The 19,284-nt window shown below is 40.0% G+C and overlaps 1 protein-coding gene across 2 annotated transcripts in view; it reads left to right on the top strand.

Moving 5' to 3' along the window:
• Positions 1-19,284, top strand: part of cables2b (Cdk5 and Abl enzyme substrate 2b) — a 34,389-nt gene that overhangs the window by 14,392 nt on the left and 713 nt on the right. The window contains exons 6-9 of one of the 2 annotated variants that reach the window (XR_009650049.1): positions 3,598-3,686; positions 9,915-10,021; positions 10,729-10,933; positions 11,458-13,259. Coding sequence is in view for 1 of the 2 variants with exons in the window: in XM_060894986.1 (XP_060750969.1) it covers positions 3,598-3,686; positions 9,915-10,021; positions 10,729-10,933; positions 11,458-11,601 (545 nt within the window). In the remaining variant the exon portion in view is untranslated. Of the gene's footprint in view, positions 1-3,597; positions 3,687-9,914; positions 10,022-10,728; positions 10,934-11,457; positions 18,894-19,284 lie in introns of those variants that run through there. The other variant, XM_060894986.1, reaches the window with a different exon arrangement.

A 19,284-nucleotide genomic window follows, 5' to 3' on the forward strand; every position in this document is an offset into this window, starting at 1 on the left:
TGCTAAAATAGTTATAAGTAATAAGGTAGTTAAATAGCCTCTTTTGTGCTATGTGACTCATTTAATTTGAAAGGAAGTGACAATGAACATGCTGCAGCTGGCCATTAATAATATTCTTTAAAGAAAGTGTGTGTGTGTGTTTGTGTGTGTGATGCAGCATTACCCAGTGTGTCTGTCATTAACAGAGCTCTTATTGCTCACTGCATCCTGTTGCCTGATTTAGCAACCCTTCATTGACACACATGGCTTCTCTGTGTTATAAGAAAGAGAGGATTTGGAGCAATTTTGGCTGCACTGTGTAAAGACTTGTAATACAGACTTACTGCAGCCTACAACTGCAAAATACACAACATATTGCTGCACTGTTACTGTTAAGATCTGTTAACATGCTAAGACAATTGTCCGTGCTATTTGCACCTAATTACATACTGTTAACTTATTGGTTCTGGACATTTTACACACTTTTCATTTACAATGAGAATTTGACTACCTCAGTATGCTAATATAGAAATATATTTGCACACATGCTCTTTTTGATATTTAAATTATATTACTGCAGTTCACCTGAACCTCACCTATGTATTTCATTGTACGTACTGTACACTGACAACTTGAATTTAGATTGAGGCTTAAATATGTTCACAGGTTTTTTTAAGGATTGTGAAAGACGTATCCTGCATTACCAGTGCAACATGGGACAGTAAGAGTTTATTGCCACGTCTGCTGCACAAAAAGGTGCGATGGCACTGATAATCGATTATGTACCTCCATGGCTGCAGCATTGCTGTGATATGTGTTCGAAATTATTTGAATCAAGTGTTTCTATTATTCCAGTTGGGAAAAAAATACTAACAGTGAAAAAATAACCGTCATTACCGATTCAGAAAGGTTCAGACCAGAGAATTGATTCAGTTATTCACAGTTCTTGATTCACAGAGAATTTAATGTTGTGTTATATATGCCACGGCATATGAACATGCTGAATGTTTTTGCTATCTTTTAATAAAACCATTAATAGATAGTTGTTTGTAAGGATCCAGGGTCCACAGTTCAATATTGAGTGCAGGTTTATTTTTACAAGTTTCTTCTAGGGTCTCTGGTTTCATTCCATTGCCTATATTAGATTTCTATTTGATCAGTATAAATATGGTTTATTTGGACATGACAGGCTATGCTGAATATATTTAATAAGATCTGGGCTTGTATTTCTAAAAGATTCTTAGTGCAAAGAGTTCCTAGTGACTTAGAAATGTGGGCGTTTCCCCTTAAAATTAAAAAAAAAGAAGATCCTAATGTAGATATGTTATTCATAAAGGAAGGTTTTTATTATTAAGGGAAAACAAAATCCAAACACACATGGCCCTGTGTGAAAAAGTGTTTGCCCCAGGAACAAATGAGAAAGAAAGTACAGTAAATGAGATCTGTCAGTCTAGAAAAGGTTATAAAGCCATTTATAAAGCTTTGGGACTTCAGCGAACCACAGTGAGAGCCATTATCCACAAATGGCGAAAACATGGAACAGTGGTGAACCTTCCCAGGAGTGGCCAGCCGACCAAAATTACCCCAAGAGCACAGCGACTCATCCAAGATGTCACAAAAGACCCCACAACAACATCCAAATAACTGCAGGCCTCACTTGCCTCAGTTAAGGTCAGTGTTCATGACTCCACCATAAGAAAGAGACTGGGCAAAAATGGCCCGCATGGCAGAGTTCCAAGAAAACCACTGCTGAGCAAAAAGAACATAAAGGCTCGTCTCAGATTTGTCAGAAAACATCTTGATGATCACCAAGACTTTTGGGAAAATACTCTGTGGACTGACGAGCAAAAGTTTAACTTTTTGGAAGGTGTTTGTCCCATTACATCTGGTGTAAAAGTAACACCAAATTTCAGAAAAAGAACATCATACCCGACAGTAAAATATGATGGTGGTAGTGTGATGGTCTGTGGCTGTTTTGCTGCTTCAGGACCTGGAAGACTTGCTGTGATACAGTAAATAGAATCATGAATTCTGCTGTCTACCAAAAAAATCCTGAAGGACAGTGTGCGGCAAATCACCTCTGAATGGCTGAAGAAAAACAAAATTAAGACTTTTGAGTGGCCTAGTCAAAGTCCTGACCTGAATCCTATTGAGATGCTGTGGCATGACCTTAAAAAGGCGGTTCATGCTTGAAAATCCTCCACTGTGGCTGAATTACAACAATTTTGCAAAGATGAGTGGACCAAAATTCCTCCAGTGTTTTAACAAACTCATTGCAAGTTATAGTAAACACTCGATTGCAGTTCTTGCTGCTAAACCTAAACCAGTTATTAGGATTAGGTTTTTCACACAGGGCCATGTGGGTTTGGATTTTGTTTTCCCTTAATAATAAAATACCTTCATTTAAAACCTGCATGTTGTGTTTACTTGTTATCTTTAATGTTTCAGATCATCAAAAAAAAATTATATTAGTTAAAGTGTGACAAACATGCAAAAAAATAAAAAATCAAGAAGGGGCAAACACTTTTTCACACCACTGAATGTATATATATGTGTGAATGTGTGTGTGCGTGTGTATCTGTGCTGTGTCGGAGATGTTATCTCTAATAGGATTGGTCACAAAAATAATCCCTACACAATCTAATCTGTAGCATTTTATTAATATAATTCTTAAATATTGTCTGCAATACATTTCTTCTCACTCTACACCTTTTGGCTATTTTTGTTCTCTGCTAAAGAACTCTTAACTCCATATATTCTAAACAACTTTTCTTTAATAAGCCAAACGGTGGCCTCTTGACACTGACACTGTTAAGGATGACATGAAGAAAGGCAAAAGATCTAAGAAGATGAACTTCACCCATGATCACGTGGAGCTACTTTTGCATGAAGTAGTGCAAAATGAATGGTTTACTGCGTAATTTTAGATGTTTTTTATAAAAGCACATGTGCCACAGTTACATTTATAGACTTTGTGTCTCCTCATTTCTGCTGCTAGTTTTAGAAATGGAGTGTTTTGTGGTATTAGCAATAGGAATGTTGTTAATATGCATCATTGTTTGACTCATAGTAGGTTTGGAAATGCCAGATCTGTCTCTAATCTCAGTTTAATGCATGCCTGTGGCTAAATTGTCTAGACTAGAGATCAATTAAATTGGACTGGCAATTAAAATCGACTGACTTGCTCTATAGTTTCCAACTGTGCCTAAAACACAATCCTCTCTCCACATCCACAAAGCTGCATGAGCCAAATCTGCAGACCAGGCAACATCCTTTACATTTTTTTATCTGCGTCACCTACTGTATCTGAACCTTGCTGGGAGGACCAAGATCAGTAATTACTAGTAAAATCATAAAATCAACAGGATGGAAGCTTTGCCTGCTGTTACACTTTTTTTCTCCCCCTCATTTTTTATTTATTTAAATTTTTTTGGATAACCATTGGGGGTTCCTGCATGTGCTTGATCAGTAGTGAGCAGATATATACCCATACCTTTATACACATGCAAAACTTGAATTATATTTATATATTTATATATATTTATAAATAAATTATATTTGTTGTTTATATAATCTGTGGAAGCTATTAGTGTGTGTATGTGTGTGTTGCCGGTCTAGATGATGCTGATTATGACCCCGACCTGCTAAGTGACCCTCAGTGGCCGTGTGGGAAGCACAAGAGAGTCCTGATCTTTGCCTCCTATATGGTAAGAGAAAAAAACGAGACCATAAAATATGGAGATCTCGCAGATGTGTAATCTTTAACGTTAGACTACATGAGCACTGTGTTACTGTGAGTCAGCAACACTAGCTGCTTTCTCGCTTTTTATCCGTTAGTAAGGGATTAGTGTATGACAGATGTCTGTGGATGATTTGTTCTAATGTCTGTGAGAAGGTAAGATTCAGATGCCTCTATGATCTCTCGCTAATCTTTCCACTCTACCTCATTCACCACATGATCATGCTTAATCTGGAAAGATCAGTGCCATTTGATTGGGACTTTACATTACAACGTCCAATTTGTACACTACAGTATATAGCCAAAGGTATGTAGACAACTAACTGTCATACCTAATATGTGGAACGTCTCACAAAATTGGTAGCACTCAGTTTAATGTAGCATTAACATTCCCTCCAGGATTTAGCAATTAGGAGATTTGATCCATGCACCTCATACATGAGTACAGTATCATAGTAAGGAAGGGTATAAGTAAGGTGTCTTCAGTCTTAGGAGTTTTATGGAAGAATCCTATGCTTGCAATTTTGCCAATCCAAGAAGTTTTCCACAAAAACACCATAATCAGACATTTTTGGCAGCAACTATTACAAACAACTCTCCACAAAATCCTGGAAGGACTGCATTAAGATTTTCCTTTGCTGAGTCTTAGAGGCCCAAACAGGCCCAATGCACAAAGCAAGGTCTATGAAGGCATGGTTTTCTAAGAAGGCAATGGTGGAACTCAAAGGTCCTGCCACAGAACTCTAAGCCGGACTCCACTGGGATGAACTAGGATGTTCAATAAGCACTCTGGGTTTGCTTGGTCAGGTGTCTGCGAACATTTGGCCATGCAGTGTACCTCGCATGTATTTCTTTTAGCTAGAACACAGAGTTTGTTTGACACTATGTCAATAAATTCCCATACATATGCTAGTCATCAGAGAAGCTAAAAACTGTAGATAATGGGATATCAAATAGTTTATAGAATTTGTTTAGCAAAAAATACTTAATGAAAACAAGAAATAGGTTGCTGACTCATTTGTCAGCTGTTCATAAGGTGTATAAATTCTTAATCAGGGGAAAAACCATTCACAGGGCTTAAAGTTGATACTAGCACAGAAGGTTTTGCTGTTAACGATGTTCTGTTGTATCATTTTTGTCTATCCATCCATCCATCCATCTTCTACCGCTTATCCGGGGCCGGGTCGCGGGGGAAGCAGTCTAAGCAGGGACGACCAGACTTCCCTCTCCCCGACACTTCCTCCAGCTCTTCCGGGGGAATACCGAGGCGTTCCCAGGCCAGCCGAGAGACATAGTCCCTCCAGCGTGTCCTAGGACTTTCCCGGGGCCTCCTCCCGTTTGGACATGCCCAGAACACCTCCTCAGGGAGGTGTCCAGGAGGCATCCTGAACAGATGCCCGAGCCACCTTCGCTGACTCCTCTCGATGTGGAGGAGCAGCGGCTCTATTCTGAGCTCCTCACGAGTGACCGAGCTCCTCACCCCATCTCTAAGGGAACGCCCAGCCACCCAACGGAGGAAACTCATTTTGGCCGCCTGTATCCGGGATCTTGTTCTTTCGGTCATGACCCAAAGCTCATGACCATAGGTGAGGGTAGGGAAATAGAGAGCTTCGCCTTGCAGCTCTGCTCTTTCTTCACCACAACAGACCGGTATATCGACCGTATCACTGCAGAGGATACACCGATCCGCCTGTCGATCTCCCGATCTATCCTTCCCTCACTCGTGAACAAGACCCAAAGATACTTAAACTTCTCCACTTGAGGCAGGAGCTCCCCACCAACCTGAAGGGGACTAGCCACCCTTTTCCGGCTGAGAACCATGACCTCGGACTTGGAGGTGCTGATTCTCATCCCCGCCGCTTCACACTCGGCAGCAAACTGTCCAAGGGCACGCTGGAGGTCCTGATTTGATGAAGCCAACAGGAAAACATCATCTGCAAAAAGCAGAGACGAAATCCTGTGGTCCCCAAACCGGACTCCCTCCGGCCCCCGACTGCGCCTAGAAATCCTGTCCATATAAATAATGAACAGGACCGTTGACAAAGGGCAGCCTTGCCAGAGTCCAACATGCACCGGGAACAAGTCTGACTTACTGCCGGCAATGCGAACCAAACTCCGGTCCGGTATAGGGACCGGACAGCCCTTAGCAGAGGGCCCCGGACCCCATACTCCCAGAGGCACCCCCCACAGATCACCACGTGGGACACATTCGAATGCCTTCTCCAGATCCACAAAGCACATGTGGACTGGTTGGGCAAACTCCCATGAACCCCCCAGCAACCTGGCGAGGGTATAGAGATGGTCCAATGTTCCACGACCGGGACAAAAACCGCATTGTTCCTCCTGAATCCGAGGTTTGACTATCGGCCGAATTCTCCTCTCCAGTACCCTGGCATAGACCTTTCAAGGCTGAGGAGTGTGATCCCCCTGTAGTTGGAACACCCCCCAAGTCTGCCAGTCCAGAGGCACTGTCCCCTGCCGCCACGCGATGTTGCAGAGGCGTGTCAACCAAGACAGCCCCACAACATCCAGAGACTTGAGGTACTCAGGGCAGATCTCATCCACCCTCGGTCGACAATGGAGGTGGAGAACGTGGTTCACTCGGACTCAATGTCTCCAACCTCCTCCGGGATCTGGTTGAAGCTCGGGTTCAGGTCGGGGGGGGGCGTTCCTCCCAATCACGCCCCTCCCGGTGTCACTGTTGCTGCCCACGTGAGCGTTGAAGTCCCCCAGTAGAACAACAGAGTCCCCGGTCGGAGCACTTTCCAGCACCCCCCCCAGAGACGCCAAGAATGTCTGGTACTCTACACTGCCATTTGGCCCGTAAGCGCAAATAACAGTGAGAGACCTATCCCCGACCCGATGGCGCAGGGAAATGACCCTCTCGTATATGCAAGCCCACACCAGCCTGCCGCCTCTCACCGCGGGCAACTCCAGAGTAGTAGAGAGTCCAGCCTCTCTCGAGGAGTTGGGTTCCAGAGCACAAACTGTGCGTGGAGGCGAGCACAACTATCTCTAGTCGGTATCTCTCAACCTCCCGCACCAGCTCAGGATCCTTCCCCCCAGCGAGGTGACATTCCATGTCCCTAGAGCCAGATTCCGTGTCCGGGGATTGGGTCGCCGAGGCCCCCGCCTTCGACTGCCACCCAATCCACAATGCACCGACCCCTTACAGTTCCTCCTGCAGGTGGTGGGCCCACTTGAGATCGGCCCCATGTCACTCCTTCGGTCTGAGCCTGGCCGGGCCCCGTGGGGTAAGACCCGGCCACCAGGCGCTCGCATGCGAGCCCCAACCCTGGGCCTGGCTCCAGGGTGGGGGCCCGGTTGCGCCATACCGGGCGACGTCACGGACCTTGATATTAATTTCCGTATCATTTGTTGTAGATGCAATTCATCTTGTATCTCTATTCAGGGTTTCCCGCAGAAAATTTGTTAGTTAAGGTGGTAGGGTTGTTAGGGTTGGGGGGGTGTCTTCTTTGTGAGATAGACCACAGACGCTGTACTACATTTAACAATTATTTATTTAACACTAAATATAGAATTTAAAGAATATATAAGAATAAATAAGAAAGTGCAAAACAACATTCAAAATTTGCCTTGCCCCAAAAAGGTTTTCTTTTTCCCTGGATAAAGAATGTTGTAGAACGTCTGGCGAGCGATGATAGATAGCGCAAAGATTGTAAAAACTGATTATTTCCCACTATTAATTACATTATCTTAATGGAGTGTAACTACTGTAGCATGTAAATAATGCACATGAATAACGTGAGCAAGAGCACTCAACAATTATATCGAATCAACAGGCACGTGCAACCTAGCTAGCAGGTGAAGAACAACAAAATCACCAGCTAACTTACTTTAAATTTGCAAGAACTATAGACTAATACAATAACAGGCTTAAATAAACCCAAAACATAAGTCCACTTACAGTTCTCAAGGACACACGTTTTATCAACTGGATAATTATCCTCCAGACAGTGACGGACCCCGTCTTTCTCTAATTTCGGCCATGTGGTGCGCGTGCCCGCTCGCGGTGTGAAGCGCGTCCGCGCTATTCTCCGAGATGCACTTGACGGCCTTTTGTGCAGCGGAATTTATTTTTTTGGACGACCTAGTTAAGGCGGTAGGGTTTCCCTGCTTAGGCGGGCCGCCCGAACTGCAAAGTGCTGCGGGAAACCCTGCTATTGTATACACTATTTTATACAGTTTGTCATGGGGCAGTTCATAAAAAGCATCCGAAATGAGGGGCCGGGGAGATCTGGCTTGTAATATGAGTGATGACACAACAACAATATAGGAGCCCATATATTGTATTTTTGCACTATAAGACACCCAAGTAAGCTTTTTTCCCCTACATTTAAAGATGCTTGGGTTGTATTCGGAAACTGCATTACAACAACATTGGTGCATTGTAGGACACCCTATTAGACTTTTTCTACATTCAAATGGGTAAATCAGAGAGCCATATCACACTCCTTTACAATTTAACTCATTTAAATGCGAGCAGACGCACGTCGCTTCTTAACTGTAGGGTCCGTTGTCAGACTGAACTAAATTTATTATAGAGATGTCTTTTTCACACCTGGCTACTTGAAGGGCCGGAACAAATGACCCTGCAGGCCGGATTTGCCAATTGAATAGTCCGGGAATAGAAGGACATGGGGGCAGTGTTGATTGGAGGATCAGGGTTCAAGCCCTACCACTGCCAATCTATGACTATTGGGCCCTTGAGCAAGGTTGATAATCGTCACTGCTCCAGTGGTGCTGTATCATGACTGACCTTGCACTCTGACAACAGCTTCCAAAGTTGGGATATGTGAAGAAAGAAATTTCACTGTGCTGTACTGTATACGAGACAAATAAAGGCTTCTATTCTCTTTTATTCTATTCTATTGTACATTTGCTTAAGTGATAACACTGATTCTTTTTTGTATCTCTTTTATCTCTTCCTTCCTTCTGGCTCACGGTGATATTTTGTCTTTACTACAATTTTAAATCATGGAACATTTAGGAAATAATTGACCTCAGTGCTGTCCTCTTTTCACAGCTTGTTGACTAAATATAAATGTGTTGACAGTGAAACCCGTGTTTTGGGCCTTGTGTGAATCACAGTGAGACAAAACAGTGACATTAACATGACAAACGGTTCTCACACAACTATACTATAGCTGTTGCTTTGCTAAAGTGCTATCAAAATATACATTGCGTCGGCGTTAGGAGTAAGTACTTTGTTTACTTCTTTATAAGCAAATGAAAATGTTTAAATTGGATTAATAAAATTGCATCAGTATATGTGTATACAGTATAAAAAATCAGTATATGTTGCGTTTATTCATTTTTGTTTCACGTTCCAAGCAAAGGTGTTTTATATTTTTTGCATTTCTTTAAACACGCTAAAATTCATATTATTTTTCATTACATTTATTTAAAGAATATACAGTATATTGAGTCATTTCAAAATGTTTTTTCTTGTTGCACCAGACAAAATATACCATGTTATTTTTAGGCACATACACCAATAATCAATGGCATTAAAACTGAACGTTGATCATTTCAGTACATCAGTGACTGTAAAGAGGTGGGATATATTAGGCCCCAAGTGAAGTCAGTTCTTGAAGTTGATCAGGAAATATGAGCAAGTGTAAGGATCCGAGCGACTCCAGATTGTGACAGCTGGATCAGAGCATCTCCAAAACTGTCTTGTGGGGTGTTCAGTGCTGTGCAGTGGTTAGTAGCTACAAAAAGTGGTCCAAAGAAATGAACCGATTCCCACTTTGCAGCTTGAAAGATTTAAATGATCAGCTGCTAATGTCTTGGTGCCAGATACCACAGCACACCTTCAGAGATCTTGTAGAGTCCATGCGTCAATGGGTCAGAGCTGTTTTAGTTACACAGCAGAGTCTTTACACAATATTAGTCAGGTGGTTTTAATGTTATGGCTGATCAGGGTGTATACATCAGCCATGCATGAGTCACTAACAGTGTTAATGCTGATATATATCGAAGTCATTCAAGATCAAGTTTAACTCCAAAATGAATCTCAAATTAGGAAACATAGCCAATGGATAAATGAGAGACCTTTTGTAATATGTATTGTTTGAAATACTATAAACATGAATAAACATGTTTATTCTTTTTATTTTTTTTTATCTAATATCCAAAAAATTCATGCTCTTTCTTTCACTCTGTGCCTCAGACAACAGTAATCGAGTATGTGAAGCCGTCAGATTTGAAAAAAGACATGAACGAGACTTTTAAGGAGAAATTTCCTCACATCAAGCTGACACTCAGCAAGATCAGAAGGTAGGCAAAGTATCCTCCATTCTTTATCTTTTATTGAAAGTTTTTGTTTGGATTGAAAAGCATATTACTGAACTTTATATAATGCAATTTGTACTAATGTTAGTTCAGAAATGTGCACGTTATATTTGCTTGATCACTGAAGGAACCCTAAATAAATACTACACATGCAGCTCCAGTGTAAAGTTATAAGCATGGTGAAAAATGTCACTGAAGCTCTTAAATTACTTTAAAGTCTTTTAAAGGAGTTTTGTGCAACATGTTTACTGGAAAAACATTGAAAATGTAATCTCTCATTTTATCATGCTCCAAGAGAGTAAATCAACTAGAGACTGTCAACTATCAACTGTTGTTGTTGTTGTTGTTGTTGTTGTTGTTGTTGTTGTTGTTGTTGTTGTTGTTGTGCTGCATATGTGACAGTGCTGCTAAAGCACAAAGCTTGTCTGTACTTCTTAATACTTTCTCAGTCTCTTAATGAGGTGTGATGTAATAATGTGCTGGTATTTTAGAGCATGTGCATATCTCAGGTACACACACACACACACATACACACACAGAGAGATGAACACAACAGATGGAAAAATCATTTATGAAAAGGTGAGAAAGTATACCTTCTATTTTCTTTATACTTCAATCTTCACCCTCTCTCTCTCTCTTTCTCTCTCTCTCCCTCTCTCTCCCTCTCTCTCCCTCTCTCTCTCTGGGATCAGTTTGAAGCGAGAGATGCACACAGTAGGGGAGGAATGCGCTCTACAGCCGGTAACCATCGCCATGGCATTTGCGTACTTTGAGAAGCTCGTCCTTCAGGGTCGCCTCAACAAGCACAACAGGAAGCTGGTGGCCGCCGCTTGCCTCCTGCTGGCTGCCAAAATCAGCAGCGACTTCAAGAAACAAGAAGTCAAACAGCTAATTGATGTGAGTTTAGATAAAAACACCCATGTATACTAGTCACATGATTTACTAGTCACATGAAGGGTTTTTCCTTGTTTAATCAGATTGATAATCATCAAACATGATTATAAATGAAATTGACTTGCTTAGTAACTGCATCACAAACACAAATTATCAGTGTATCTGTCATGTGATATCATGCAGCATCTGTTTGATATGACATGTTTTTCTGGCTCTAATTTAGGGCAGAACAGGAATTAACATGTCTCTGAACATTCAATCGAATTCATAAAGCATTAAAATTTTATTAAAAAAGTTCCTTATAAATTGTGGTGTACACTGAGGTGTAAATGGACTGAGGCACAGATCATGCTGTTGTTCCTTACTAAGTTGAAACAGTAGTTGAATGCAAGCTGCATAATATTAACCATATAAAAAAAAAAAAACTTTCCTTGAATTACAAGGAAATTAAGTTTTGTTAAAGGTTTCGTTCCTCCTCTCCACTCTCTGGTTTAGGTTCATTATCTTTCCTTTTTTTTTTAATACAGAAGCTGGAGGAGAGGTTCCGCCTTAGCCGACGTGACCTCATCGCCTTTGAGTTCACCATCCTGGTGGCTCTTGAGATGGCCCTCTACCTTCCCGATAGCAAGGTCATGCCACACTACCACAGACTGACCCAGAAACCTTGTTGAACTGCTTGTGTGCATCAGAACTGACTCGTATAAAAGGAAAGAAAAGAAAAGGTTATGGTTTAGTGGCTGTCCGTACTGTGTATACTACACTAAGCTCTAAGGAAAGAGGAAGAGGATCTATTTACACTCCTCAGGCTAGTAGTGAGTCTGTGTGTTTTATAGTTAGTATTAACTTCTGTTTTGGTATTTACTTCTTGTTTCACATGGCACTAATGCAACGGGGAAGTTACGGCAGTAATGCTAGACCAAGAGGAGGTCTAAAGATCAACTCTAAACACAAATAACAAGGGAAAGATTTTCCCAGCTCCTGTCTGTCTGTCTGTCTGCCTGTCTGTCTGCCTGTCTGTCTGCCTGTCTGTCTGCCTGTCTGTCTGCCTGTCTGTCTGTCTGTCTGCCTGCCTGTCTGTCTGTCTGTCTGTCTGCCTGTCTGTCTTCCTGTCTGTCTGTCTGTCTGTCTGTTTGACATCCGTGTCAGTTTGCCAAAAAATTATTTTTTTTTGTCTTTAATTTAAAGCAGAACTCTCCGGAACTGCTTCTTGTCTACACATGATCACATTCAGACATTTCCCACATTATAGAAAAGTTTTATTCATCTGTATTTTATACAGCACATGCATTTTGAACACAGTTTATGTTACTGCTATCACACACCCGTAGCATCGTATGTGATCAGATTCCATGTGCAGTATTCGGTCGTGTTCTGGGATTTAGAAGAGATTTTTAAAGCTCTGGTTTAAAACAGTGCTCTATATTAGAGCTGATTTGCAAACAAGCACATTCACTGTGCTTCTGTCTTCTGTGTGAGTTTCTACTTTTCAGCTTGACTGAGCTTTTAAAATATAGTGTGGGGCACACGTTTCCTTTCTAGTTGCTGCTTTGTGTAGTACACTTAGATAATAGTTAGAATGCCTGTAGAAATGTGTGTAATATGGAAGGCAATACAAAGCAGCAGCATTTCCTGTTTCAAATACTGAAAAGCACAGATTAATCATAGTGATTAATAATACTCTGTGTAACAGCACTAATGTTTTATCGCTGTTTCATTTTCAGTGAAAAGCTTTTGACATCATGCTGTAAATGAAAATCGTCTTGTGGACAACAATTGAGTTGAAATATTTAAAAACAATAATCTGTCATTCCAGTAGGGGGCATAATAATCTACGTTTCATTTTCTTACAGCAACCATAACAACCATTTTCCCCGTAAGAAGTGATTTAGGGTTTTTCCAAGAAGAGAGCACAAATACTTATGCACATGTTCATCTGTAGATGATGTTTAATCTGTTTGTGCATTCAGATTACAGGTTAGAGAGATATTGGTGTACTACACTGTTGTTGTCGTTTTTTTGGTCTGGATTAAGTGTAATGAGGTCCATTCTTTACACTGTTGATATGTTAAATGATCATTTCCATTACAGCTGCCAAGGAGGGATAGTAACAAGTGGAAATACTATTACAGCAGTCTTTAGGTTTTATTTTTTTTTTTTTTTTAGATCAAAAGATGAATATGAGATGATAGATCTCAACATCTATCTGTGTGAAATTTGTGTGACCTTTTGTTTGGTTGAGAGGAGACTGTAGGTAGAAGCCAGGAAAAGCATCACACATGAAGAATGCAACAGTTTGGTGATGTCAGTGGGTAACCTGCGTGATGTTGGTGTAAGTGCTATTTACTTTACAGTACGAGTATCTGTGACCTTTTGTATGTCGTTTAACAAGTGATGTTCAGTCGTGCCCTTGGTGTTCCAGTACTTTTGAATGGGGCTCGGGTTTTCCCTTACACAATGCAAAACAGCTGCAAGCCTTGTGCTTATTTATTTTTATTTTGCACTTAGTACGGTTTTATGAAGGCTGCGTACAAAACCAATCAGTAATATCTTCCAGCATCGAGCGTTCAGTAAAACGCTTCAGACGTAGCCACTGACCTAAAATCAACTAGAACACTGTGTTCATATCACGTCTTCCTTCCTTCATACCGTATTATTCATTTTAATAACGTCTAAGTATACTTCATTAGCACATGCTGGAGTTATGTGTGTGTTTTATGTGTGGTGATCTCCCTGGAGAGATACTGTACTCTATATGACAAATACAGACATTTGCACTTTAGCTGTGTGTGTGTGTGTGTGTGTGTGTGTGTGTGTGTGTGTGTGTGTGTGTGTGTGTGTGAATGAACTGTTTGTTTCTTTGAGTCTATTATAGATGTATAAATCAGGGTAGTTGATGCAAACGGGGCAATTCTTGACTGCTTTAAATCTTAATATTATGCAATTTTATTTTGTTAATCGTTGTGACATGATGTTAAAATGGAACTGATGTTAAACATTGGCAATAATTATAAGTTTTTATAATTATAAGATCTTTCATAGAAGACATGTTTTTCCTATTTCACATTTTCACACCCAGCGTTTGGTTAATGTCATTTTTTTATCTTTAAATTTGTAACCCAAGCATTTCTAGTTGAAATTTTATCTAATATGTGTTGTTAAGCGGGGACTTGGATTACTTGGACATTCAAGCTTCATCGTAAGTGCCTGAGTGAATGATCTGATTATTTGTAAATGACAGTTTGAATGCCAAACTTCAATAGAATCATCAGTAAAAATATGTCACTGTGGTTTATTTATTATATTTTGGTCAACAGCAGCATTAATTATCTTCAGTTCTCAAACTGTAAACTGTTGTCATTTAAGCAGTCCAGCACTAAAAGCACAGATTTAGGAAAGCACTGTGTGTCATTCCTGCGTTAGAGCAGGAAAAACATAGCAGCATGATGTCATGTGTGTGAAGGTGGATATCTAGCAAATACCTTATTCCAGATTTTCTATGGCTAGGTAATAATGAGCAGTTTATCCTTCATTTCTGTCACACGCAACATGTTTCTGAGAAATAACACATTCTCTAATCCAAGCAGCATCTGCTCAATATATATATACACTTTAAAATCAAACAAAAATATTGTCGTATTTTCGATATCCAGTGACTCATCCGTTCAGACATCGAGGGGAAGTTTTTTCTGCCGCTTCGGCACCAGAAGAGAGAAGAGCAATCAAATCCTAAATTCCAGTTTTAACAGTGAAACAGAGTGTAGGAAAGAAGCAAAAAGAATGTTAGAATTAAGAAAAAACTCCATTTCTCACACACACACACACACACACACCGATCACACACCAGCTAAAGGAGATCTGGATTGAACAGGGAATAATAGTTACAAAGACGTATGTGGTTGGAATGATGTACACGGATATATTTAACAACCTGTAGAGAAAAGCTCACAGAAGGAAAGTGGTGGTTGCCATGGAGATTCAAATATGCTGAGGCAACAATATCGATATATTATCACTTATCCTTCAGCCCGAAACCATGAACTGTCTAAATATAATTTCATTTATTTGTATAGCACTTAGCACGTTTTCTCACAGCAGCTTTACCGAAATATAGAAACAGAATAAAAAATGTAAATTATAAAGTAAAGTTACTACATATCTCTAAAATCTATCCCTATTGAGCAAGCCAGAGGCGAAGGTGGCAAGGAAAAACTCCCTGAGATGATATAAGGAAGAAACCTTGAGAGGAACCAGACTCGATGCACGGGGGCTAATATGCTTAAAGCTCATACTCCGAATCTAATTGGTGTTTCTGTAAATTCCTAAACAAATTTATTCTTCTTACCAAAACGTATAAAGATTGAACAGATGATGCATAAAATATCTTTGTTTGAATCACTTTGTTGTGTGTGTGTGTGTAAACCTGCTCATATACTGTATATGTATTGAACCTGCATTATGAGTGTTGTCTGTAAGAGACATTCTTAAGAAAGAGCACTTTCAAATATATATATATATTTTCTGATTTCACTTTGACTTCACAGGAGTGACTTATTCAATGTCTTTCTGTTTCTACAACATAGATAGCATGCAACTGCAGATCCAAAGTCCAGCAAAAGAATCGTCTTCTATTAATTTATTGCTCTGTGATTTACAGAACACGATTAGATTTTGCACGTTAACGTCAAGGTATTTATCTATAGGGTTAACAGATTTGCCCTCAAAGTTCATCTGCTTTTAAGCCTTGTGTTCTGTTCACTCTTTGGACCCTTCCATACTGTTCGGGTTAAATTGATTATTGGGGTTTTAAGACATTGCAGAATAAAGAAATATATAATAAACACAATCTAGATCATATTTTTGATTTATTTTTGCAATTACTAGATTACATTTAACAATGAATGTGTCATCTGCTGCTGTGATAAAGTTAGATTTTAGTGTGTAATAAATTATAATATAATAAAGAAGTTGGTGTCAGAAATTTAGGAAAGAATTAATGGAGGATGTAATAAAGAATGAAGCCTGAGAAACTCCAGATATTCAGAACACAGCTGACTGACATGTATGTCAAAAACAGAGCAGTGTATATAATGTGCATCTGAGGGAAGTCCATCTGGAGTGACTGTGACATATATACGTGATGTACCAAACATGCTCCTAACTCAAACCAGACCAGTCGGTGAAACTTGAACAGAAAGAAGCATGTTTTAATTTGGTGGGTTTGTGTAAGACGTGATGTCAGAGAGGCTCTCAGCATGATGCTCTAAGCTGAGTTCTGCCAAGCTGAACACTGCTCACATGTGATGTTACAGTGTAACACGGCACTTCAGCTATCAGTGTGATGCACAGCCATGTTTTTATGTCTCGGTGTCGTGCAGACGAATGACATGCAGTGTCAGGATTGGACAGTGTCATGAGTATTAGGGAGAAATGAAACTACATCCATCTTCATTGAGGATCATTTATTCTGCTGCTTCACTCTGTGTTTTTCTCAATCTTTCTCTTTCGTAATGTGAGTTAGTAAGGGATTAGTGCATGATGGCAGTGGTGCTCTCTCTCTCTCTCTCTCTCTCTCAACAAGGTATAAAAAATAACTAAGTCACTAAAAGTGTCAATTTCCCTATATATGAAGACTTTAGAGACACCCTGACTACTCTACTATGCTATGCTATACTACAATGGTGCCACAGTGGTTAAGTGGTTAGTGGTTTGCCTCTTACCTCTGGGGTTGGGGGGTCGTCTCCCGACCCTGTTTGTGTAACATTTGTATGTTCAACCAGTGCTTTAAGGGATGTCCTCCAGGTACTCTGGTTTCCTCCCCCAGTCCAAAGAAGTGTTATAGGCTGACTTGTCTCTAAAGTGTGTGTGATTGTGCCCTGTGATGGACTGACACCCCTGTCCAGGGTATCGCCCACCTTGTACCCAGAGTCAGCTGTAATAGACTCCAGGTTCCCTGTTAGCTTTAGTAAGATAAATATAGAAAAATGATGGATGTATGGATGGGATTGTGTTACTATATATATTACACAATGCTTCAATCGCCATCTGCTGGTAAATATTGGCAGTAACCATGTGTGAGATCACATAAAGTGAATCTCCTTAATTTTTACAGTCATAATATGTCTTGTTTGTAAACTCTATAGGATGCATAATTACTTTCTTTATCATAGATCATGTTTCTTTATTACATTGCAGCATGCCTGAAATAACTGAACATGTTATGGATATGTAATTTATAGTGCTGCTCGATGGCACTAGAAAATCTCACCTTTTATCTGCTTGCACCTTCAAGTTACATCACGAATCAGCTGAAAATCATATTCTCAGGTGTAAATAGAGATGTGCAGATAACCTGCTCAAATTCTTCGAAATTCCACTGGGTCAACATCATTCAACTTGGCTGGGTTGCTGTGAAATGTTTGAGGTAAAACTGAGCCACCCATAACAACATGCCAGTGTCGTACTGCAACCTGATAACCTTCTACATCTATTATAATGTATATATATTATAACATATTGCCAGACTGTATATTTATAATCACACCCTCCAGTGTCACCCAAATGAGGATGGGTTCCCTTTTGAGTCTGGTTCCTCGCAAGGTTTCTTCCTCTTCCATCTAATGGAGTTTTCCATCGCCACAGTCACCTCAATCACCTCAGTCACGATCATTGGGGATAAATACAAACACATTTAAATATAATTCTAATATTAAAATTGAATTTTTGTATTTTATTAATCTTTGTATAATATATAACATTTTTTGTATTGTGATTCTTATGTTCTGTAAAGCTGCCTTGTCCACTGTTAAAGTGCTATACAAATAAATTTGAATTGAATATATATCTAAAATATTCTCATATACACAGAAGGTGTGCTGTGATACCATGTGCCAAGTCATCTTTGTGCCCAGGTCTTCATCAGTGAACACTTGCGTCATCTCTAATGAACTCTAAAGAAATTACTGACCTGTTAGTTCCTCAGGAGCTCTTGGTTGCACAATTCCACTCGACCACAAACTGCTAACATTATTTACATTGACATTATTGCCTGTCCAGCGTCACCCAAATGAGGACGGGTTTCTGAGTCTCAAGGATTCTTTCTCGTATCATGTCAGGGAGTTTGTCCTTGCCAGCATTGCTCATTAGGGATAGATGTTAGGGATAGATGTTAGAATAGAATTTACTTCATAAAAATGTCTATTGTTAAAAGCGCTACACATCATTTGAACCGAAGTCAACACAAACTCATATTTCTCTGGAAACACAACACGGTTTTCTAGCCATCACTAATCGACGCTTGTCAGAGTCTTGGAGAACGTGAAGGACTGACTGTTCACTTGCTGCCTAATGTATCCCATCGTTTAGCAGCTGTCACTGTAATGAGATCATCAATGTTGTTTACATCACCTCTCAGTGGTTTTAATGTTCTGGCTGATCGGTGTAACGTGTTACTTGTGCACTAATTCCCTACACTGTTCCTGTGTGGCGTTGTGAGGCAAACATGAGCAGCATCAGCATTAGTCACAGACAGTAATGCACAGATACACAGACATGTTTCAGTCAGGTTCAGGTTCAGATGAGATCTAACAGAGCTGCCCTCTAGCATTACACTGTAGCACTGCTCACTGACACACCCAACACTGTCTGTGGTTACAACAGGCTTTAAACAGGACAGGAATCAGATTTGATCTCACTATGCTAATGCTAATAAGTCAAAAAAATATTTTTCTTCCAGATTATTCAGTGGGAAATGATTTATGATCTTCTGAGCCTGGTTCCTCTCAAGGTTTCTTCCTCATATCATCTCTTGCCACCGGCACCTCTGGCTTATTCATTAGGGATAAATTACTAAATTCTTTGCTTTGCTGTGATTCTGTTTTGTGGCAATTTTTTTTCCCATAGAGCTGAGATAATGATGATCTCTCTTGTGTTTTCAGTGTAATAATAAAATCTACATCTCAAATGATCTTTTAAAATTAGTCTGTTTGCCCGTACACGCTCACTGCTTCTAAATAGTAAAATCTCTAATAATTTTGATGGATAATCAACTGACCAGCCGTTTCTGTAGAGCTACGAATCCTAATGTAAATTATAATTTTGCAACATCATGTGTATATAGAAGAGCTACATTGGTAATACATGAGAGGGAAAGTTTGGATGGCAGAAATGAGCCTAGATTTTTAGATGTAATTTAAAACTATGTGACCCTCGAGCAAGAAAAGAGCTCATCTGGTGCTGTTTTAAGCCGAGCTCATCTGGTGCTGTGACTCACAAAATGTGAAGGAAGAAAGAAAACCTACTGTAGTTACTGTGTATTTCACATTTGCATTCACAGTGTAAAGTGTATAGTATTGTGA

This window comes from Tachysurus vachellii, chromosome 19 (assembly GCF_030014155.1).
Source record: "Tachysurus vachellii isolate PV-2020 chromosome 19, HZAU_Pvac_v1, whole genome shotgun sequence".
NCBI classification, from domain to species: Eukaryota; Metazoa; Chordata; class Actinopteri; order Siluriformes; family Bagridae; genus Tachysurus; species Tachysurus vachellii.